At 39.6% G+C, this 24,888-nt stretch overlaps 1 protein-coding gene across 1 annotated transcript in view; it reads right to left on the bottom strand.

Moving 5' to 3' along the window:
• CDHR3 (cadherin related family member 3) overlaps window positions 1-24,888 on the bottom strand; it is a 57,424-nt gene that overhangs the window by 23,132 nt on the left and 9,404 nt on the right. The window contains exons 2-5 of the mRNA XM_069003858.1: window positions 11,320-11,398; window positions 7,826-8,028; window positions 3,001-3,169; window positions 633-718 (exon numbers count right to left, since the gene is read on the bottom strand). Of these exons, the coding sequence (XP_068859959.1) occupies window positions 633-718; window positions 3,001-3,169; window positions 7,826-8,028; window positions 11,320-11,389 (528 nt within the window). The 5' untranslated portion in view covers window positions 11,390-11,398. The remainder of the gene's footprint in view (window positions 1-632; window positions 719-3,000; window positions 3,170-7,825; window positions 8,029-11,319; window positions 11,399-24,888) is intronic.

Genomic DNA, 24,888 nt, shown 5'->3' with positions numbered 1-24,888 from the left:
ATCTTTCTGTTCAGTCCTTGAATGTGCTGTATTTTATAAAGCCAAAGTCAATAAAGCAAAGATACAACACAATTCTTAGGTAAGTGCACTTACTTTTCCCCAACTACCAACTTATCACTTTCCAGAAGTTTTTCTGAATACCAAGAGTATTTTTAGATCAGCCAACACATTTTCCCAACTGAACGTCACAGTTTGTCCTGGGATTGTCAAAAACCTGAGATTTGTTTGCCTTGTAAGTGATTTCTTTACTGTTTCATTTAAAATAATTTACATTGTGATACAGAAGGTTGAAAATTTTATTTACTTTTAGTCACTCTCATCTACAATAAACATGTTGTGAGCTTTTTTTTAATTTTAAATTCACAATTTCTACTGTCTCTCTGATTAACTATATCAAAATCTGCCTTCAATATCTCTTAATTTTGGAAGGCTGAGAACTTAAAACACAGTTTGTGTCCAGGCATTAAGGCTGTTTTTTCTTAGTTTAGTATTGAGAATGCTTCTTTTTTTCCAGATTAAACCTTTTACTGTGTTTCTGATAAGCAAGGAAGTTGTTGAAAGATGATGGTAACTCACATTTCAGATACAGTGGATTATATAATCTCTGGGGTTTTTTGTTTAATACAACTTACTTTGAGTTTCGCATTTTCAGGATCAGCTGCATCAACTTGGTAAATGCGTCCTGGAGGTATCCCTTCCAACATATAGATAGTCACAGCTGCATGGATAAAAGTGTACTCAGTGTTATCTGGGTAAAAGTAAAGGACACAGCAGCAAAGAGACTGATGCACTGAAGCTGTCAGGACATATTACTGCCTGCTGCATCTTCTCACTTCACAAGTGTAATTCCGAAATAATCACAAAGATCACAAATAATCAAAAGATAAAAAGAGACTAATTACATATCTGTAAACAGGCAACCATCACTGCAAGTTTCAATATGAATTGTCCCTTCAGGGGAAAGACTGATCTTTCCCTTGAGCTGTTCACGGGTTATGGAGTAAAATTATGTGTTTGGGCTACATCTATAGGGTTTTTTACTAAGCAGATGGGGAGAACAGAGTCCTGTCCCAGGTCCTCATCACCATCCCCTTCCTGTCCACATCCTGTGCCCTGCCAGGAGAACTCAGAGCCTTTCCTCTTCATTTCTGCTTTTGCTTTACACCTGTGAGGCAAATAAGTAGTGGATGGTCTGCACTGACTTAAATGTTTACTTTACTAAGGGTGATAATTCAGCGCAAGGTACATTTCTTTCCACACCAGGGATTCTCACAGCTGGGCTCTCCCATACTGGACCACTGGCAACAGGCTTATCTCTCGTTGGGCAGAGCAATTAACAGGACAACAGATCTTTAGATCACATTATTTGCTTTATGCCCTTTTGTGTCTGCTGGATCTGCTCTTTCTGGACTATTAATTTCCACTGTGACCCCTACTGACTGCTGCTTCTCATCAGAGCAGTGGGAATCCCAGAGCAGCATAATGAGTTGTTCCCAGAGGACAACAATATGAATATAAAGTTTAATGAGAGGGAGATGCTTTTTCATAAACAGCAAATGTGCAATTAGTGTCTAATTGTGGCTGGTACTGTTAACTAAAGCCACACAGTTAGACAGATCAGACATCTGTGCTCACCAATTTATGGCAGCTCTAGCTGAGAGTTAAGCTGATGCATTTATTTGTAACAAGCTCCCACGTAGTGTGTTTCATGCTGTGTCGATCCCCTGAAGTGTCACATTTAATTATTATTAGATTCCAGTGGCACCCATGATATGCAAGACACCAACTATAGCAAGAAGATGACACAGCCTCTTCCCTGGGGGAAGCTAATTTGCTTTACAAACTAAGTATTGTATGGAATCGGGGATGTCGGTGTGCTCAAGAGGCATCAGTGAGGAGGGCTGAGTGTGAGCAGGCTCTGAACCCCTCCGTGTGGAGCAGGCAAAAGTCAGGCTGCAGCCGTGCTGCACTGCTCCAGTGTGGTCAGTCCAGACCTGGGGGGTCAGCAGCCAGCTCTGAATACCTGCCACAAAGGGATCCCAGTTTAGTTTTCAGATTTTTTAAAACTGCATATTGAAGTGTGCTTGGCCATACACTCCTGTTAGGACAGCCAGTCTTCGAACAGGCTCTCAGTACTTTATGGAATAAACTGAACTGTTCTGTCTGCATATGAACATATAATAAATAAATCATTATATTCTGTTGCATCTGGTACAATTTTTGAAGGTCTTCTTCATTAGTAAATAATCAAGATAAGATCTCTCAGAGAGTAATACAGTTACTTCCTACCCTTTCTATTGATGGCAGTGTCACTCGCATCAGGTGATGACCTCGCAGCATGAGGTGCAAAGCCTGCACCGGCCACAGCTGCAGCCCAGGCTCTCCAGCCTCATTCCTAAGGCTACTGCACATTCCTCCCATTGCATCTTTGCCCCTGGTCTAAAAGTAAACTTGGTTAACATCAACTGCCCCATGCAGGAGAAAAAACTCTCTACCTCTTTCCATTTGCACCACCATAGATCACAATCTCTGAGGTCTCACTCTTAAGACTAATTTTCCACTTAATTTCTCATGTGAAGGTGCAAATGCAATATGCAGATATAAAACATCTGCAAAGCAATGTTTTTATGGTTTTCCCACAGAAATTCTTGCACATACAATATAGACTTGTTGAAATTTATCTTGCTTGTCCACATACATATTTATTGGTATAATTTTTTTTTCTTTTAATTCTTCAGGTGCTTCAAAACGGTTAACTAATTTTTAAACAAAATTTCAAGAAAAATAAAAGGACATTTCCAGAGATGAAGCATAACAACACTTGGTGTAAAGCAAAGCTCTGACAAAAACAGTGTCCTATTCCTCTCTTGCTTTCCTAAAGGAAAATGCTTAGACTACTTTAGCTAAAGGCACTGTATGAACTCAGGGGTTTTTTTTTTAAGCTGATGACAATGTCATCTTTCCAAGTATGGTTCTTTTCAAATTCTACTATTATCTTACTTTGAATTGCGATATTTCCTCGAAATACAGGATGTTCATTTTTATCTGTTACTTGAATAGTCAATACGTTAAGGTCAGTCCTTCCATTTGTATCTTCAACAAAAATCTGCAAATCAAAGCTCTTTGGCATTGTTTCATAATCTAGGACAGGGTTTCCAGTGGTAACAACCTGAAAATAAAAGATTATTATTAACACGTGATGCAAGAGATGAAAGTTATAGTCCAAATGAGTGAATACAAATAAAGGGAAACTTTCAATCAGTAAAGACTGAATGTTTTAGATAATCTTTTACTTGTTGGCACATTTCTCGTCAGTGGCACAAATGTGACAGAAACAGAGTGAAGAGACCAAAATGTTGTGGCTTCATGGAGTAACTCAAAGATTTTTTGTGTGAGGAGCACTTTGGAGAGGAGAAAGCCTGGAAGGAGCTGCCCTGCCCCACAGGCAATGCTTTGTCTTCAAGTTCAGGACTACATCTTGCAGGTACGTGTCTGTGCCAAGTGTTTTCCTTTCCACACCAAGCTCCTGGAGCAGTCAAGGTGTGAGACTGAGAATTCCGAGGAAGCCTTGCAAGACACAAGGGCAGCTTCACTTCTTCTGTGAGTGAGGAGCATGAGGAGGAAGATCTTTTACTTGAAATAAGGAGTGTGGAGGCAGGAGATAGTATAGTCTAGCAGGTACCAGAACCTTTCTTGTGTACCCTGTATATGGGAGAAGACCTGCAGGAAAACCACAGAAGAAGGGAGCTGTTGGGGGCCTCCCCCTGCCATGTGGTCCTGGGAGAGGGGCCCTGGGGGACAGACACGGGCTTTCCCTGCCCCTGCTCAGCCTCGTTCCCCATTGGTTGTTTTGTGTTCCCCTGCGTGGGCAAGGACCCTCGGGTCCCGTGATTGCCTCAGTTCCTCGGCAGATCCCGGCCATGCGGCTGGAGAAATAAACATCTCTGAAACATCTAGCAAGAATCAGTCCATATATATTTCTTTCCACGGACCTCCTTGTTTGATACACGTGTTGCAGTATCCGCACTGTAAGAGGGAGCTTCATGGGTACATTGTCTGAGAGAGGCACCAGAACTGTTTGGGGAAAACTCTGAACTAATAGAAAAAAAATACTCTAGGCCTTGAGTTTGGCAAGATTAATATGGCAAACATTTGCTTTTTTTTGTTTTCATTTTTTTATTTCAAAGGCTTCCAGCTCTGCATATTTCCTCTTAACACAGAATATGTACAAGCACAAGACTGACATTCTATGAAAAAACATTAAATGCAATCATTCTGGATTTAGGATGAGTCCAGAGCAACAGGAGGATGCTGAAAGTTGTATGCCTTAATCTTCACTGCTTGTCCTTTCTTGGACAAGAAACAACAAGGTGACAGTTAAGTTTTTTGTGTAGCTAAAAAACTGTGAAACTTGAACACAGAAGCAGGATGCTGTGGAACTGGAGAAGGAGAACAGTTGGAGTTCATGAGTGTGTGTGAGGAGTAGCATGTCAGTGTATTTACAATACTCCAGAATAAAGGAGACTGAAGAGGATGCAGAAGGAGGACAGTGAAATAAATCCTTGGGTTTAGATGTGATGCTGTCGGCCGGAGGACAAACACAAAAGTGATGTCAGCACAGTTAGAAGACAGAAGTCAAAATAGAGCCAATTGACAAAAACAGTTGGAGGAGAGTGAACAGAAGCACAAATGTTTTGTGCCTTCTGGTACATAAAACAGCTGCTGTCTGGAACCTCGTGGATCTTTCTGTTACAATACTGCCAGAGAAAATAACAGTGTCCTGGATGGTGTCCTTTCCTCCTATACTGTACAGATACAAGTTTCCCATACAAGTGAGGCTAACACAGAAGAAACATTCTAAAAAGCTTGTCAAACCAGTGGAAAGGTTGATGTCCAAAATGAATATTTGATGGAGATCTAAATACAGTAAACACATGCAATTAATTCAATTAATTTTAAATTGCCCAGTTCTAAGCAGAAATTATATCCTCTGGAGATTATCCCTCCAGTTCACAGCCAAATATTTTCATTGGTGTTATAACTACAGCCCAGCTAAATGTGTCTAAAAATACACCCTCCTTTATAAAGGCCTTGGAAGTGAAGATGTGAATCTAAATGGTCTCTTTCTAGGTTGCTTTTGAACCTTTTTGGAAACAGCATGCCACTGGCATAGGCTGTGAGCCACTATTCACCTTTCCTTCAGGCAGGAGCAGAGCTTACTGATGAAGGCAGGACTGCACACACTTGAAGAAGCTGCAGGCTTCATGAAAGGCGACCTAGAGTCACTCCTAAACTGTCTATCACTCATCCCACATTAGAATTTCACAGCTCCCTGCTCCCCGCTCCACCACCAATATATTCAGAGTGCACCACTAAGAGCACCCAGGTAGTTTCAAGCAACAGCAGGTTTTCATGCATTCCACACATCTTCTGCTCTTGAGAACCTTCAAACAGGAGTAAGGTGAGGAGGAATGGACAGGACTCAGATCTCAGAAACTGTGGCTTTCTCAGGAATCTCAAAATATATCAAGAAATGTGATATTGCTTTCTGTTGCTGCAACAGGACTAAATGTGCTTCACAAATACTGAAGAGCCTGTCCTAGCAGGTACTTAGCTAATCTGAAAATCCCATAATTCATTCATTAAATACTGCCTTTTTCTATATCTTAGAAAAGATTTAATGCAGTAGATAGGGCTGAGGTATCTGGTTTTGGATCACATAACTTTTGTGAAATATTGTACAGACCTGCTACAACATAGCATAAGTAATTAAAAGTAGCAATCTTCAAATAAATTAACTAGAAGCACCTGTGTATTTATCCTTGCTCTATGAGTTGTAATTAGCACTCATCTGCTAATTTGCAGAATTTGTATGTAGCTTGCTGTATGATTTTTTCATGACTGATATTCACTGGCTCTTTGTTCTAGTCCTCCAAGTGACTTAGGAAATGTTGAAAAAAGCTACAGTTCAAGCAGAACATAGAAAGGCTCACAGGCCATTCTGGTAATGTGGCTGTGGTATGAAATGAATACAAACTGGCACTTTGGACGAAGCAGTTTCCAGTCTACAGCTTTTTTGGCCATCCATTTTCATCCCTGTGTCACCCTGCACTGTGCTAGAACAAGAATTTCTCTATTATCCTTGCCATGAAAAAAAACCAAGAAGGACTTTTTGTCTATTATTTTTCCTCCAGATTAACTTCTCAGTCCCACTCAACAAGCAGCAATATAAATTCTTGTGCATCATAACATAGAGATGATATGGGACAGGAAGAAGCAGGTATAAAAAAGGACTATGTTTTGTTTTGCAGCAGAAGGGACTGCTTTAATTCAAAATGCCAAAATAAAGCTTAGTAAGGGAGTCCTACATTATGGGTTTTCTGTCAGCAGAGACAGTTTAAGGGATGTATCCATTTCCTTCTGACTGTTACACAGGAATCAAGGAAAGAGCATGAAGCAGAGTTAGGGGAGGTTTAGGTTAGACATCATCCAGAAAGTGGCTGGACACTGGGACAGGCTGTCCAGGGAAGTGGGTCACAGCAGCAAGCCTGGCAGAGTTAAAGAAGCATTTGGACAATGCTCTCAGGCATCTGATGTGACTCTTGGGGTGTCCTACATAGAGCCAAAGCTGGATTTGATAATCCTGAAGGGACCCTTTCAACTCACTGTATTCTATAATTCTATGATCTCTTCAGATGAGCCAGTCCATGTGTTTGTCCAGACACACCCTATGCTTCACAGGTGAAAGAGGGCTTTTTTGAGAGGTTTTTTAACCATTTCACTGACCTGGCTGGGAGGCAGTAAAGAGCCAGCAGAGCTGGCACAAGTGATCTTTGTACTCTGTTGGGAGGCTGGAGCATGGGAGCCACAGCAGCTCCCCACAGGCACATCAGATCCATGAGCCAATACCACCCAGGGCCACAGACTTACTATTCCCAAATTTTTTCCCAGAAACACCAGCAAAGAGAACAAGAAAAAAGCTTTTATATCAGTTCTGTGAAAACCTGAACTTCCTTGCAAACACTCAGAAAAGACTTTAAAGACTTTGCACCATTTCTATCTGTATCTATTAAAGCCACTCTTCAGTGTCACTGTTCAGGCTCAAACATACAAGCAAATTGCAATGGAATGACAAGTTATCATGCATCTGAACACTCATTGCCCATGACAAATGTGAACTAATACTTGCTAATTTATGCAACAATGAAAATCAGCCTGAAGTAATGGAAATTTCTCTGCATTTGCCATAGGACAGGAGGTTGCAATGGATAGAAACAGGTCATAGATGTGTGGAAGGGTGATAACTTCTTACCTCAAGATAACTTCCTCATGTGTCACAGCCTTTGTTCAGAATTAAAAATTACTTTGACCTGATTCAGCTTCATTTATTTTGGAAGTGAGACAAATTAATTTAAATTTTTGGTGAGAGTGGCCAAACGGAAGCTGTATGTGGTTTATCAAATCCCCTTTCAATTCACAGTGACTTCATACATATTAAGCTGAAAAACTATGGATAAAACCTCAAAACAAAAGCAGGTCCTCCATGTCCTTCTTCACCTCTTTTTTTCAAAAAATAACACTTTTTTCTATCACACAATTAACAGAATTATTGTGATGAGCGATTTTTCCTAGATGCAATTAAAAATCATAATCACTATTGCTATTCATCTGTCATATCTATTGCAGCATTTTCAAATACTACTACAGTCCGCATTTAGAACGCTTTTCTGGTTAAAAAATGAGACACTGTGCACTCTCAGTGCTCAGTAATACAGGAAACATCAGCCTACAACTGAAAATTGCTCAAGCTAAACTTAAAACTCACCCTGTATTCAAGACCTCCGTTTGATTCAATGTCAAAAGCTTCTGTAAGTGGATTTGAATTTACTATGGTAGGAAGAATTGCAACACCTCCAGAAGCCAATGGAGAAACAGTTACATTAAAGCTATAGACCAAAACACCAGCTGCTGAATTTTCTTCAACAGTGCTTGTTGCAGGTAAGCCCTTAAGCAACTGGATTCTTCTTCCTGCAAGATGGAAAGGAATGTAAAATTACTTCTGGGAATCTTGGGCTAGCAAGCACAGCTTTTGTCACATAATGAACACAAGATGCCCTGACTCTCTTTTTACTTATGAGTGGGGGCATTGTGTGGTAGTAAATCCAGCGTTAATGGCAAAAGAATCAATCTTTTCTGTAATTCAGTCCTATAGTGTTGTCATCTAGAGTGGCTATTGTTAAAGTATTATTGTTACTGCATCATTTGCCTTCATATATGTCTTTATACAGAAGCAAAGAAGTCAAAAATGTTTCTATTTTTACATTTTGCTCCCTACACCAATTGCTGCCTTGGTTCACTATCACATCAAAAAGTACCTTGAATCACACAGACCCAGATACTAAAGAAGCAATGTTTTTTTGTGGACTACAGTATCTGCAGCACCTATTTCCTCTGTTTTCTGTCTTCTAACTTTTTCTTTCTCTCTTTCACTCTGTGTGAGCCTGGCTCGTCAGTAGTGTGAGTTAGTAACAATTTCAGGGGTGGTACTGTCATGTCTTCTGCTTTGAGCAAGGAAGAGCAACCTGGAGTCTTTGGAGAAGATGCAGGGCCACAAAAGCACCCTATGGTTCAAAACTGCACAGAAGCTGCACATACTGGTGAGGCATACAACAGATTTGCAAAAGCTCCTTGCTTGTCCAGACCTCTGGACTCCCCAAACCAAACTTCTCACTTTTTCTGTCATTTAGCTTCTAGTGTTTGCTATTTTTGACAAAGGCCTGTTGTGCTTTATCCTATGAAGAGTGTCTAGAAAATACAAATCAGGATGCTTTTGATGCCCTGAAACAACACCTTAGTAATCTCACATCCCTGAACCGGCAATGTACCTCAACACTAGGCTATGGTAGGCCTGACTGTTGCTTGGGGATGCTTCACTGGCTCATCCAAAACACTCTCCAAGCAAGCTGGCTGTGTTCAGCCAAACTTCCTACACATGGTGTGTGCCAAGAGGGAGACAGATACTGCCCACTCAAGGGCATGGACAGACTGTTCATACACTAGCAATTACTGTGCAAAAGCCCCATTGAAGCCATGATGATTTTTCGCCTTTTCTTTTATATAGCTTTTATACATCCTCAGTGTTCTTAGCATGCATACTTCTGATTCCTTAAATCCAGTAACTTAGCATAGTCCTAATATTCCGATAAGCCAGGAGACCAAACATCCTGGAGGCCTTGCAGTTGGAGGCCAGAAAGCCCTATGCTATCCTGAGAAACCAAGGTCCTCTCTAGAACACATCCTGTAAACTAAGATAGGCCCATCCAGGGGGAATTCCTTGGGATGGGGGGGATATCACGATAACCATTCAAGCCTCTCATTGGGGAATCTTTAGATATGATATATATAGATACGCTAATTTGCAAGGTCAATAAATTGTATACATGATCTATCATGTGTGTGCATTTCAGTGCATTCCACCTTGGTGAAGTGGTGCACCATAAGGATCCTTATTAAATACTGAGATAAAAACCCTTTCTTCCCTTAACCGTGTCTGGCTCTTAATTTTTAAGACCAGGAAGAGGCATCACCATGAAGTCTTTATTTTTGCTGCAGAGCTGCAAGGTAAAAAGCTGCTACAGGAACTAGTCTGAGACCACTAGGGCTGCAGCCTAAGGGTCCCTCCACAGCTGCATGGAGATTCCCATGATCCCACACTAGATACAGCAGGTTCATGGGTCACTGATCTGGCTGGGATTACTCTGGCATTTGTGGAAAAAACGGTGTTGGAGATACTCTACAGGTACAGGCTGGGATGTGGGAAATGCTGAGGTGGGAACTGCCTGGAAGAGTTAATCTGAGCAGATTATTGACAGTTAATCTGAGCAGGTCATACTGACACCCTGGTAGGACTGAGTTCAGCTGAGCTGTTACTGATTTATGTCAGCAGGAGCAAGACACAGTGAAGGACTAAGTTTTTATTTCTGTTCTTAAAGATTCTGGAAATCATCAACAAAAATCACCCATGCAAATGAGGCTGGGTTGAGAGGGGCTTCTGGAGATACTGTAAGTGGAGCTGAACTTTGAATGTAATCTCCTGTGGACAGTACTTGATGAATTCAGTGCACTCATCAAGCCACAGTTCATTAATGGAAACCATTTATAAAAGCAATGAAATAATTTACAGCATTTAGAAATTTAAAAAGGAGTTGCTATTTTTGTATTATCTCCAAAGATTTCATTGGCTGTTTATTCGGAGTATGTCTTTCTAAATCAAAAGTTCTTACTTCTTGCTCTTTACTTTGAACTGAAATTTTAGATGCTGCATCTAAATGGCTTCTTTTTCCAACCAATTTTATAAAAGCTCTCCTTCCATATTTACAAGTTCTTGCTCACCTCTTTACTTTGCAGAATGAAATATTTCTGAAGCAATTTAATTTTTTTTTCAGAATTATCAATGTCAATCATTGACAAATGCTAAGTCCAAGACAAAGCAATAATGAGACTAGTTTGGAGAAGTTTATGCATATTTAAGACTTATTTATCTGTGATGTGCTAGTCTTTAGAGTGTGCTTGAGCAATACCTTCAAGATTTTCTCTACCCAAAACCACACAGGTTAGAAAAATGCTATTTTTCAAAGAAAGACAAAACTGGCAGGTAGTGTCCTAATCCCCAGTTTGGGGAACATCAGGAAAACCACCAAATACTGACAGGTTCCTGAGGGATGGCAGAACTCTTAGAGTTTCTTGAGAGCAAAGTGACCCTACCTGAGCAGGCAGCTTGCAGCAATACCAGTGCTTTGTGTGTCACGCAGACTTCAGACAGTTTGAAGATCTACTAAGTTGCTAATGTGCAAATACTCATATTGGCAAATCTCCCATGTATTTACACCAATCAATGTTAGTGATGTTATCCTACTAATATTCGCCACAAATTTCTTTCTGTTTGGTCCCATTTGGTTGCTTGTTTTACTTTATCAAAGAAAAATGTTACCAATATTTGAAAGGGGGATACTGGAGTATAATTACTAGTTATTGCTTCTCGGAGAGCTGGCCTCCTTTCCCACTCCAGTGCTGTCACACTGAGCAGTGGCTATTAGAAATGAAGTGCCTCATCCAACAAAGTGTTTTAGCAAAGAGTCATATTCTCTTCATTATACTGCTATAACCACAGAGCCCAATCTATTTCAGTAGGAAAATAGTTGTTACTTGATTTTTCCCATCCATGTCTGATTCCAACATATGTATTATAAAGTTCGCAAGAGAAAGTATAACAGCCAACAGCATTCTAATTTTAGTAGCATAATGAAATCATGTTCTTACCAGATACTACTCCTAGCAAAATTAGGAAAAGGAGCATGGTCTTCATTGTCTTTACGACACTGTCCTTCATGTTCCCAGGCTGCAAAACGAAGGAAGATCATGGTATGTTTTCCTCAGTTTACTTCAGCTCCACCTAAATTCTTCCTCTTTTTCATGTTGTGCAGTGAGAAATGAAACAAAGGACCTGTGTCTCTAAGGGAGTTTCCAAACACCGTCAGCTTGTTTGCTTGTCAGGGAACTGCTCCTTGCTGACACTTCATTCACAGCCCTGGTCTGTACTTGGGAAAACAGCCATTAATTGTCCTTTCACTATAATCATCTTATTCAATGAAGCATTATGAAGAGAATCTAGTATGTTTTAAATCTGGAAATACCATGCTGCTTTCACCACTCTGGCAATGAGGTGCTCTCTTCACACATCAAAATAAAATACTCATGTCTTTTTACTCAAACCAAGAACCTGAAGTTTTCCTATTTCTCTGACTATCAGAGAATCATTCAGACCACACACACTGCATACTTGGAGGTGCAGCATGTGTATATGATGAAGTTTGTACATGATGCAGCTTTGCTGTAGCTGTCTCAGGAACAGCATGAACCCCCATAGAAATGCACTGGCTCCCTTAGATTAGGCATTTAACTTGCTAGCCCACAATACAACCAACTTTTTTTAAACTAAGGGCAGTCCTAGCGTTATTTCATGCAGCATAGTAGAGAAGTGACACTAATACTGGAACTGGATGCAATATAGGTGCATTAGAATCAACTCATAGAATAATTTAGGCTGGAAGGGACATCTGGAGGTCACCTAGTCAAACATCCTGCTCAAAGCATTAAATCAGGTTGCTCAGGGATTCATCTAGTTGATTCTCAACACCTCTGCACAAACTTAGCAGCTCTGCTAAGAGGCAGAATTTTGAGATTCAGATGTGGAGAAACCTGACTGATTTGTGAGCTAAGCTAGCATTTCTAGATGTTTCTGCATGACCCTCTGTGGTTGTTCCACTGAAAGCTGACAGTAGCTCAGAAAGTTCTGTCCCATGCTTCTGCATTTTGTGTAGCATGAACACGTTAATTGAACACGCTAAATGTGAGCAGCCAGTTTAAGACTGGGGCAGGCATTGCTTATGCTTGCTCCATTCACACCTTAGACTATGTGCCCCAGAGAATGCTGCTGATACAATGGACCTGGAAAAGATCAGGAAAACCTACCAACTGGAACTAAACCGTACCTACATATCAGATACTGATTGGGCGAGTCATGAGAAATACTCATTTGATGGCTAATCTGCATCTATTTTAAAGTGCTGCTAGGACCTTGTGATGGTTTAAAGTGGATGTGGCCACAACATATCATCTGGGAATACAACCTGTAGTACTGAGGAAGCTGATCCTCCTTTGCCCCAGGAAATGTGTGCCTAGACTTGATGTTAGTAAAAAAAGCATATGGAAAATCTCACTCTTAAATTACCTAATTATATTGATAATAATGTAAATATGTTTATATTGGCAAAAATTTCTAACCTGTTCCTTTACCTACCAGGTCTTTGCCCATCCCTTCATATGCATTTCCTGAGTTCACAAAGAAGCTTTTGACTGGATATCTCACAAAGATGAGGTCTGTGTGCACAGGCATGAACCAGACTCGTACAATGTGATGTCTTGTACAGTGATCTTCTACTAATTACCAGAACACTGTAAAACTGCTGCTAGCTTTATTCCCTCCTTTTAGTTGCAATATATAACCTATCCCATTGTAAGGATGTTTTTATAAGTCTTGAAAAAACTATAGAAACATCTGGGATTCGTTTTAAAGTCTTTCAGATGCATTTCTAAATTTGTTTAGTATCTGCTTTGAGTGATAGGACTGATTCCATCCTACACTCTGAATAGCCAAGCCTTCTCCAGAACTCAGAGGTCACAGTTTTAGCCTTCATTTTCTTTCTCTTCTTCTTTGGTTGGAGTTTGTTTGGGAGAATGGAGGATTGATTTCGGTGTGGTTTGAGGTAATTTCTTCTTCCTATAAATACATTTCCCAGCTTCTTTATTTTGACCTTCCTTCCTCTGACAACGTACACAGATCTACTTCCAACAAGGGTTCAATGTCCATATACATAAACCGGACATTATTTATGATATAGACACTATAGAGAGATACAGGAGACATGTATGGGAAGGGCATCTGGAACATACACATGCTTGAAATGCTAGCCTTTCCCAAACTTCACCTGGAAATGGAATGGGTAATTATTTCAGGTGCTAGGTGAATACCCCTGGAGAATCTCTGCTTGCTCTCTAAATGTGTCACCAGGCCTTTCAAGTAGTTTCTGTTAAGCCTCATGGTTCAAGCATGTTGTGAGAAGAGACTGTAGAGGTGACCATGAAGGGAGAGCCAAGTGTAGCACACAGGAAGGAGAGTGTGGAGAGCAGCTCATATGGGTGGAGTAAGGGTGAGCAGAAAGGGCTCTGGCTCTTCTTCTTTGAGTCATTTTCAGTATGTCTCATTACTTCCCTTAGATCACTCATTTCTTATATTCCTGTGAGTAGATTTCTGTGGTTTTCTGATTCAAAATGCCAGGTTGTGAGGCATGAAGTGAAAGGGCAGCCAGAATTTCTTAAAAAGAGCCCAGAAGGGGTTGAAAATCAAGTAAAATAAAAGCATATGAGCTGGTTAGGAACAGGTGAATTAGGAAAAGGTGAGCAAGGAAGAAGTTCACTGGCAAGTTTAGCAACAGCAGCACTTACACCGCAAGAAGTTCAGGAATGAGCTTTCTGGGAATATAAAGCAACTAGATGAAGAGAGGTCAAGGCAAAACAAGCAAGAATACAACCAGGGAATTTTCAGGCAAAATAGAGGGAAGATTAATTGGAGAAAATGAAGACATCAAAGTAAAAAAATGGGGTTTCAGTAATTCTTCGGTTTTTAAGATGATTTGAAACTTTATTTGGGTACTTTGGAGCAAAAAAAAGTAGTTCTGAAAAAATGTCTTCTGGATAATCAGGTAAAGTGGAGAATATGAGTAAGATGCTACATCTTGCAAGAAATTAAAGAATCCTGATTCCAAGAAAAAGATCAACAGATGGGAGTATACACTGGTCTTAGGTTGGGATGCAGAGAGAAAGAACATGGGAAGTGAGGGATATGAGATGGGAAAGAGCAGAACTTGACATGCAAGCTTTCAATTGCCTGTCCTTAGGAAAGAGAGGGATTTCAACAGAGGCCAGCTTCAGAGAAGTAGTCTACTTGCACAACAAAATGTGCAGGTTCAGGATATTCAGCTGTTTTCTATGCATTTAATTCTCCATCATATTCCAGTCTGTCAGCATGAAGGAAATGTTCTCTTACTTTTCAAACACATCAGAGGTTCAAGACATAATTTTCCCATTAATGGTTATTTCAGCCAGAGTAGTGGCCCTCTTCTCCTTAGCCAGCTCATGGGAACGTAAACATTTTGCTCTTACTGTGGTAATTACTCACCAAAAATTAAGCAGCCTAAGGAGAATTTTCATGTACCTGATCCAACCTCAGTTGATGATTATTTATTATTTTTATTTCATTAATTACATTACTGAGACTGTCAGGTTTTATTTTCATCTCCTTTATCTTTAAACATTACAGCTTCTACATCCACTGCCTAGGTAACCCTTCCTAAAATATTAAAACAGTACTTTAGCATCCTACACCAGAAATTATGCACTTTCCTTCAATTTCTCAGCTAAAAGCTTCCTCTGTACCATTTGTGAGTGACAAGAACAACCTAAAAGTCATGGACTACTACCCATGCTACCTTAATTTCACCTAATGCAATCTCATCCTAGCAAGGTCAGTAAGCCATACAATTATCAAAAAAGTCCCAGACAGGTATTTTTCTAGTATTGACTTGTAAACATGTAACCCCCATTAGTCACTACCTTGATAATTAGCTTGAAGTGTTAAGTGTTCGTTACACAGTGTTTGTATGATTCCATCATGCCTAGTTCTTTTTTGGAGGTCCAGGTTTAAGTAAAGAACAGCCTAAAATCTGGGTGAGTACACACAGAAAGCTGAAAATTATGCTGTTGTCTGTGCTGAAAACAAGTCCTCCCAGGACTCCAGCAGTTACACTCTCGAGAGATGAAACCATTTTCCAGAGAAGAAGGAATTCTGAGATTCCTTCTGTCTTCTGCAACAAAGATTTTGAGCATTTATTTTAGGACCACTGGGAATATGAAAGGCATTAAGTTAGCAGAGACTGTTCTGATCCTTCCCATTCCCTCTACTCCATCTAGACAAATGGAAACTGAGGCAGACAGATGATTACAAGGACATGAATTCAAGAAAGCTACAGAGGTACTTGAATCCTCCCTATGTAAAGATCAAGTGACGTCAACAAGGCCACACAGAAACTCCAGAAAAGCCAGAGGTCTTAGTCCCACTCCCAAACTCAATCATGACACCTGTAAGACACCATGACTGTAAAAAACATATTGTTGCCGAATGTTTTTCTCCTTGAGAAGTGCTGCTTAAAAATATTATATTTTCTTCTGCCTTATCAAAACATGGAAGTCAATGATAACAACCTTAATATTCATTCACCCAAGCAAAAGTAGATGTTGTCAGTAAGTATTTTGCGTTTTATGGTTTGAGATGAATAATGTGTTGTGGGTAGAACACTTGGTGCCTGCAAGAAATTGTCATTTGTCCATACCAGACATGTATCACACTCGAATTTTAATCATGTCTTCCAAACTAAGTTCTACTGCCAGTGAAGATATAGTGAAAAATATGTTGAGGCCAATGAAGTCTTCTTCCTGCATTTACTTATTATTGGATGAGGGCCTGAACCCATGCAGCAATACTTTGTACTTCCTGATACAACATTTCCTGCATATTACACATTCGTTGTTGTAATTGCTTGGCCACCTGAGCTGTTCAGTAAATGCATAAACAAGGATGTGAATAGCAAAAGGTACAAATGCAGCAAGAAAAAATGCTCTGGGAAAACATGGGTACACAAAATCTAAGGTTTCTATGTACACAGTGTGAGGCACTTCACTTAGTCAAGTATTTACTATATCATCAAGAATTACTTAAACAGGCCTTTGCATCATGAAACATGAAATACATTCCCTGTTTTGTCAGCAAAAGGCATTTGATTATTTTTGCAAAAGCAATCTTGCATTTTAGGACAAATAAAATATTTTCTATTGACTTTGAAATAGCAACCCACAGAGAAGTGTGCAACTAATAGAAAAGAGCATGGCTGGGCACAGGGTGAGGGCTCAGGTGGTGGAGTTTCACTTGGAGATAGATGGGTTTTTACACGTAAGTTCCTCCATCCTTTGAGCAAGAGGAGTGAGAGTAATTCACTGCTTCCTAACAGTGTGAAATTTTGTTTCTTTATGGTTTCAAGAACTTTGAGATTTTCAACTGGGCTCTGAGGCTCTCCAGGGAACCAGAAGAGGGGTGTGGTGCGTAAGGAGGGATGTTTCACTCTCCCCCTTTGTTTCAGAGTACTTAATTATTGGAAAATCATTATAATGATCGTGGTCTCACAAAAATCAACAAGCTTGATTTTGAAAGGAGCAATTTCAATAGACCTGGACCTCAATAAAGTGGTCCAAAGGCAAAAAAATCCTACTCACACAAAGGAGATATGCAATATTCATTGCTGGCCCTGTTCCTTGCTGTCTATAAGCTCTTTGACTAGACAAAACCTTCAGAAATATCACACAGGGAGAGGGTTAAATTCATCTGGGTACAGACACAGAATTACTTTTTTACAGTTGCTGAGTTTAGATTATGCTGATTTTACATGAGAACAAACATGAGTGGAAAAATAATCCACTTAAAATTGACATGAGGCAACATTATATCTGAGTAATGACTTGACTGAATCTGCCACCACATTAATACACAAAAGGCAGCAGGAAATCAGTGCAATATTCCGGCTGTATATATTTCTTGCCTGGGGATTTGAGCATCAACACCATGGAACAGCCCAAGACCATAAGAGCTTTCTTAATGAAACAGAAGATCCCACACAGTAAATCTAGTGTCCAATAAATGTTTTGACAGAGAACTGTGAAGCTGTAAAGGTAGGTGGATGAATGCACAGAGATTTTAAAAAATCCCTGCAGCCCAGATTGAGCTTAGTCACATAAAACCTGGCTGTTATAATATGAGCTATGTGAGTGATAACAACGAAACAAGGTCAGGATGTGTCCCGTTGCTGTGCATGGCTCCCCTGACCATTGTAGGAGCTGGGGGAATATTGCCATCTAGTGCCACACAGAAATCCAGCTGTCTAAACAGAAAAGAGCCATTTAATTCATGTAGGAAATGGTTACAAAGCATCCTAAAACCCAGGGATATTATGTGCCCGGGACATCATTTCGGTCAGTGTTTTTGCCAGGCTTGTTATTAGAAATGTTACATTTTCTCCTTTTAAAAAATGACTGTGTCGTGGGAGCCAAGTCATAACACTTTTGAGAAAAGGCCCTGTTCAGTTGTTCTGAGGTCGTGAAAAAAGTGCAAAATATTCTCATAGCATTTTAGCAAGTAGCTACCAGAATGAACGGGATGCTGTTGAGAATGGGATTTATCCTGCCTGCCTTGAATTTACTAAAACATGGACCTGTATATGTTACTGTTATATGGTCACCCTGGGCTTCTTTTGGAAACAGAGGCACTACTAGGGCACAACTGGTGTGACCAGCTTTAGCTGTTGTTTTTAGGATGGGAAGTGCTGTACTTTTGAAACTTCTGTTTCTCTGCAGAGACAATAAGGGGGGTTTGGGATGTCTGGTTCTGATGTTCAGAGCCTTTGAACCTTCAATGCCTGTCTCTCTGTACCATTTTTAAACCAGATAGGCAAGAATTTCAAGGACCTGTTGGTGGAAAAATAAATACCACTTTTAGACTTCTAAACCCCATGATCTCAGTTGCATGATTCTCATTCAGGTTGTGGGGGACACCTGTACTCACACAGAAGCTGCTGCTGGCCGGTAGCAGGGTGCACTTGTTGCTGGGCAGGCACACTGGGCCATGACACACTTCACATTCACCTCTGCGTGCAGCAGCATTATGAAGTTCCTCCCATTGTCACGCCAGAAAGGACCCTTAGGGGTGACAGAGCTGCTCAGTTCCCTTCAGCCAAAACCCTGCTGAGCCTGAGTTGAGGACGCTTTTAATCAGTGCATATGTTTCAGATACTCTTAAGGAGGCTATCAACTCACTTATCTATGCTACCAAATACGTGCCAGATTACAACAATTTTCAGTCATTGCCCATCTGGAGCAGATTCAACCAGTGGTTGATTTTCAAAAGCAATTTGAAATCAAAATCAGTTAAGTAATCAAATCTTCCAGCTGCAAATAATGTCCAGATTTTCAAGCCAGCAACATCATGTTTATATATGTTGACTTAAAACTACTTAAAAGTCCCACCAGTACCTCTGAGTTAATTGCCACATTATTGCTTGTGGTTGTGACTTTCCCACTATTTCTACCCACTAGCCATGTAAAAGAAAGGATTAAATCACAAAGAGAATCAGAGTCAATAATGTAAAAGAATATTGTTTTTCAACCTGAGAAAGTTTTAGACATGCACCACTCCTTTTCTTTTAAATAGCATGAGTGCCAATTAAGCAAGAGGCTGCTAAGTTAATTGGCTTCTATTTTAAAAATCCATTATTTCACATCATCAGATATAAATCCCTACATTAAATATAAGTCCTTTCCTTTTCTACACTGATTTTAAAGATGTTGCAAAAAAATGTATATCCGAAGTTCCTCCAAATGAGGAATTATTTGGGTAATAAAATGTCTCACAATAATAGTAGTGTATAAAGTTACTGATGTCGAACTCTGCCAGGATTTTTAGGATTATTTTCCTTGCTTTTGTTCATTTGGCAAGTCATTGTATGTGGTATTTGAAAAAAAATAGAATATGTGCACTCTCCTGAGTGTCCATAATGTGAATTAAAATTCCATCTAAGAAGGAACCTGAAAAGCAAAGGTGGTAGATTTATAAACACACTTTAAAGCACCTAGAAATGTGACTTTCCAAAGCCCTCAGTCTTATCATCTCAGTTCCCCATAACTAAGTTTAGCTAAAAAAATTCTAAGCTAACAGCTTCCAGAAATAAATAGCAAGAAAATGGCAGCAAATTCTGGAATTTCCCCATAAATCTTAGTCCATAGGGACACAGACTGACCTTTCAGATCACAAACCCAACTGATTTCCTCAGCCTTTTGCATGAAATGAAGCCTGACTCAGACAGTTTGGGTGTTCTAGGCAGGCAGGAAAGGATTACTAACATTAGCTCAATATCTTAATTGCTGTACTTAAGAGGCTGCATACTGCTGGATCCAGCACAGAGAGAATGCTCTCACTGACTTCACAGGGATCTGGACCAGTCTTTTTAAGTTTGAAGGAGCAGGGGAAGTGGCAGGAAAGATGGATGGCAGGTTTTACCTGCTGGTACAAACTGCTGTGACTATACTGACATTTGCACCAGCTGACCCTTTATGCCAGGACCTGCAGTTTTATGAAGCTGTGACGTAAAATAGATTCACAAACTGCTTTCCTGTGCTAAGGAGCAGCAGTGAGATGACATGCCAAATCTCTTTAAGAATCAAGAGGTGAACACCCCAAAATGTCCACACACCCAGCAGTCCAGTTGGACGAAGTCTTAATGCAAAGAAGGGTGATGTCCATATAAGTCGAACATCAGCACCTATTAATCTTTTGTTTTAATCGACATTAATGGCAAGCAGCAGGGTTTGCCTATTTTGCTTTACTGATATTTGCAAACCTCTGAGATTATTTCCTTGCATGTAACATCTTTCTGGACATGGACATTTTTGTTGATGAAACCAGACTAAGCAGCACAGTCCACTCAGTTGTTTCATATCAGTCTGGGCTTTGTCAGGCTAATGTACCTGCACAACTGCTGGTGTTACTACACAGGGAACCGGATCCATGAATTGAGACCAGATAAGAACTGAGCAAGTGGATTACTTATCCAGGAACAAATGGCCAGGAAATAGGGGTCTGGGCAAGAAAATTCCTGTGGAACCACAACCTGAAACATGCCCTTTCTTTATGTTCAGAGGTGTGGAATAATGAAGGTCCAGGTTGTGGGATACACCAAGAATGGGTTTTAAAGGTCCTGAAACCTCCTATGTTGTTGTTGTTTGTGACTACAGAAATTTAACCTTGCTTCTGTTTAAAAAAAAAAAAAAAAGTGCTAAACATTATAATGGTAGCTTTTTTCTGTTGAATTAAATGCTATGTGAAATAGCAGAGGGCCAGTCACCATGTCCCAGCTAAATGATTTGTTTGTAGCAAATTATTTTCTATTCTTAAGGAAAAAGAATTTAATCAAGTGTCAGAAACAAACTACATTTTGACAGATTAGCAGGGTTGCTGCTGTTAAAATAAATTTGTTGCCAGATTTGTTTACAAAACTTATTTTTTCAGGGATGGTTGAACTTCCTGGAATTTGCCAATCTTTTGAATAAATATTGTGGAGGATTTGTAAAATGAGAATTAATTAAAACTTTTCCTGTCAGTGTCAACCAGACATTTTGCTCAGTGTAAATAAATTGCTTGAAAGCTAAAGGGAAGACTTTGAAGGAGATGGGTGGAGAGGCAAGGAAATTTGAGCACTGTCTTTCCTTTTCCAAACAAAATTTGGGATATAGCAACTATGACTAATACAGGAATTATAATTTATATATCAGATTTGATATATCCATTTTTAACTTTCTTTACAGTTCTGAACTGACCTCAAGATATTTGACTTCAGCTTTCAAATCCCTCAGAGATTTGTTTATTTTTCTACAAGTCTTTTTGGTTTGGCTGCTTCTGTACAATACGTGGCAGATGTGCTCATTTCTGGATGTGGAGCTTTTTGATACTGGCTCCTACATATGATTTGTGTTGCTCTAAGGAAGCCTTACAGTGTTAGCTTGGATGGGTGGTATCAGCATCTCAGACAAAGAGATAAGCTTACTGTCATCATCCACTCATTCTGCTGGGGTAAGGGAAAGAATCAGATAATGAAATGCTTGTCCTAGCCAGGGAGAAAACAAGGACAAGTATTTGCATTCCACCTTTTCATTCACTGCAAGTTGGTCTTCTTGGTGGGATTTTGGGAGTTTTATTATTTTTATAAGTGATCATGACAAAAATATTCTTCACCTACAAAACAGCAGACAGCAAACCTTCTACTCTTTCATGCATAAAGTCAAGGAAGTGTCACTAAAGATCCTTAGAATGATTCTTCTGTGACTCCATTGGAAAGGAGATCCAAAGATAGATTTTCTAATAAAAACACAAACATTCCTGCCATTTAGACTAAGATTTTTTACTTTTTTTTTTCCTGGCAGAATGTCCCTAACCTGAGAAATTAGTCCTGGACTAAAGCCTTCAATGCTACAATTTGGAATACAATGTTTCTGGCAAAGCCAGGGGCAGATGTCAGTCTGTCAATGGATAGTCTACAAATGGCAGCAACAACTTGAGGGACACCATCACAGTCCAGGCGAATTAAGCACACAGGCCGTCAGTAAGTCCTACAAATAAGTTACAAAACAGCTCATGGATTTCACAGAAGACACAGGATTTTAAACCATGCAGTATTCAGGCAAACAGTCTTTCTTTGATTCTTTAGGTATCAAATCAGAAGGATTGATTCTTCCCAGTCACCTTTCCCTAAAAAATTTCCAGCTTTTGGAATTACCGTGATTGGTCTTAAAGGTTTGATTAGTTAGAGCTACCACACACTGCTGCTGTACTAATTAAATTAAACTCCTCTGGGTCCATCCTTCCAAAGCCTTGTGCATTTGGGCAGTGTTTCCCACGGTCATATGTATGAAGCTGCATGTTGGCAGGATGGATAAGCATCTCTGCTTTAAAGACAGCCTCAAGCTTTTGCTTAAAGAGGCTAACACTGCCACTGACAACTAGGAAATCCTGGCAGATAGTCCACATGAATATCTCTTTCTATATTTGCACAATGTCAAGCACACTATCAGCACTGAATAAATAATAATCATAGAAACCTGGAGTCAGCCAGGAAATAGCTGTGAATGAGACATTCATATTTTAAAACCTGAAACTGCAATATTATTGTATTATGATTCTGGGAAAACTATTCTTCTCCTTTTTCCCTCTTGTTTTCTTTTCCTAAAAGAGAAGAAATGCTAATACTGCTGCTAAAGGTACTAAAAAAAGCTTATTTGGTCCTGTATTACAACATTAAACATCTGAAGTGTTCTGCCTGCTTAATACATAAAACCCCTTTAAAGAGCAAAATGGAGAACAGTCCTGATTTTAAATCCAAAGAATTTATTTCTAAGTGAAAAAAAAATATAGAGAGATGGAATACAACTGTATTATAGGAGAGAAAAAGGGAGAGTAGCTGAAAATCAGTGTCACAAGGCAATCTTGCTTTTGGTAGTGTCTTGGCAAAGCTGAAATTTTTTCTAAATTTAATTGAATCTCTCTGTTTAAAAGGATTTACATTAGTCATAAATCTTTAAAACAATGAGCAAAATTCATGAGGAATTCAGTCTCCATCTCTATGGAAATAATAATGAAGAGCAATTCCCTGTAGTAAAACTGGTTGAAATTGGTAACTTTTATTTAATTCAGACTCTTGACAAACATTCAGGGTTACTCCTTCTTCAGAAAAGAATCATTTATGTCTCCTTTTCTGTTCAGATGCAGGGCTCCTATGGCACACTAAGCATGTTTCAAGACTGTATTTTTATGGTTACAGATGAGAAGAAACAGATTCTTAATTTAAAATCTGATTTTATAGTTGCTGACAGGGGTACACACACGTTGTTTTTTTTTTTATATATTGGTCACCTTTAACAGAAATACAAAAAGATCTGAGATCTGAGGGCTGTCTCAGTATAATCAAATTGCAATTAAGTTAGTCCAGAAGCATTTGTCAGAAGATATAATGGCAAGGATTGTAAAGGAGAAGAATAAACTGAAAACATAGAATGCCAAAAATCACCATCTGCTGAGATGATGGGAGTATCACGCTCAAAGCTGTTAAGGTGTTACTAGAGCTGTTGTCTGTTACAACATTAAACAGTTAATTGCAGTTCATGGGTTTTAAGTAAAAGGACTGGGGACCGCTTTTTACCATAGCAACCACAAAAAAGAAATCTCTTCCAGCACGTATGCAACACGCGCCAACAAAAAAGCAAAGAAAATAAATATATTTGGAATTCAGCATTTTAACTATAATTATTTGGAGAAATTCTTCTTTCCAAATTTACATTCAGAGCATCCTGGAGAGAATTAGATGCTCATTCCAAATTTACCAAATGTCTTTCCTGAGGGACAAGAAGATGTATCACATTCTGTATCTTTTCCCACTAACAACTGTTAGGATGACTGCTGCTGCTTAGGTAAACAGAGTAGGGAAGTGAAAGAATACAAAGGAAGGAGAACTTTATCATGTCACTAATATGTGGCCACTTGTGCTGCAGGCAGGGCATGGGTATAAATGCATCAGTCAAGATCAGATGTGTACCACTGCTTACCTTCTGCCACTCCACCATTTCTGCTGTGTGCTGAGGTCAGCCCACTTGTGATCTTTGAGCATGAGAAACATGTTACGGTGACAACATTTCTGATTGTTTACTCCCAGGTCAGATCAGGTCAAGTTTGAGAGAAGGACAGGAGAAAAGGAAAGTGACAGCGACATTATCACCATGCATTAAATACTAACAATCATGCCTTAAATACTAACACATAATATTTTGCTGCCAATGGAACTTCTTATCCATGTTACTTTGAATAAAATGCTGATGAGTTCAATCATCTTTCCAGACATAGTTCCATTTTGATGGAATAGTTGTTTTGAGGCATGATTTTCCTGAAGCCTTTGCAAAGTCCAGACAACTGAAGAGGCAGCAAATCAGAGAGGTAGTCCAGAAAATTACCTGGAACTGTGACCTAAAAGGTGAGCCAGGCAGGTGAAAAGCAATGAGGAGCAAGAAAGAGGGAGGTCCTGCTGGCTGCAATCCCTAGAGGATGCCCCAAGGGCAGGAGACAATAAGAAGGATTGTATTTCACTAGCCTTGAACTAACTAAAGGTTTGAATATGGAAATATTTTTAAAACATCTATTGTAGCTGCTGAAAACAATTATGTCTGTGGCATCTGCCAACTCTCATAATTATCTGCTGTTGTTTTAAAAATGTGTTTGGGAAATCTTGCAAAATCTAGGACCAATAATCCCATGGCTGACACAGCACGCTCTTAGACTCTTACACCGCAAATGTAGTGTGAGAACTGAACAGAAGAGTTGGCTACATTAAGATTCAGATTGACAAAGACAGACTGAGGGGGTTTTGTCAGCTGACATAAAAATTTCCATAGGCAAAAGTATTAAACCCTGAATAAATGGAGAAATTCACCCACATACGAGCACTTTCAGAACCCAGAGATGCCTTTCAAGTTTTCCCTCTACAAATCCAGAAGACACGGGTTCATGGCTCTGTGCACCTGTTAAGTTCTCCAGACAAGACCACTTCTAACCCCTCCAATGCAGACTTA

This window comes from Aphelocoma coerulescens, chromosome 1A, assembly GCF_041296385.1.
Source record: "Aphelocoma coerulescens isolate FSJ_1873_10779 chromosome 1A, UR_Acoe_1.0, whole genome shotgun sequence".
NCBI lineage: Eukaryota > Metazoa > Chordata > Aves > Passeriformes > Corvidae > Aphelocoma > Aphelocoma coerulescens.
The sequence above is the reverse complement of the archived record's forward strand: the minus strand, read 5'-3'. Positions and strand labels throughout refer to the sequence as shown.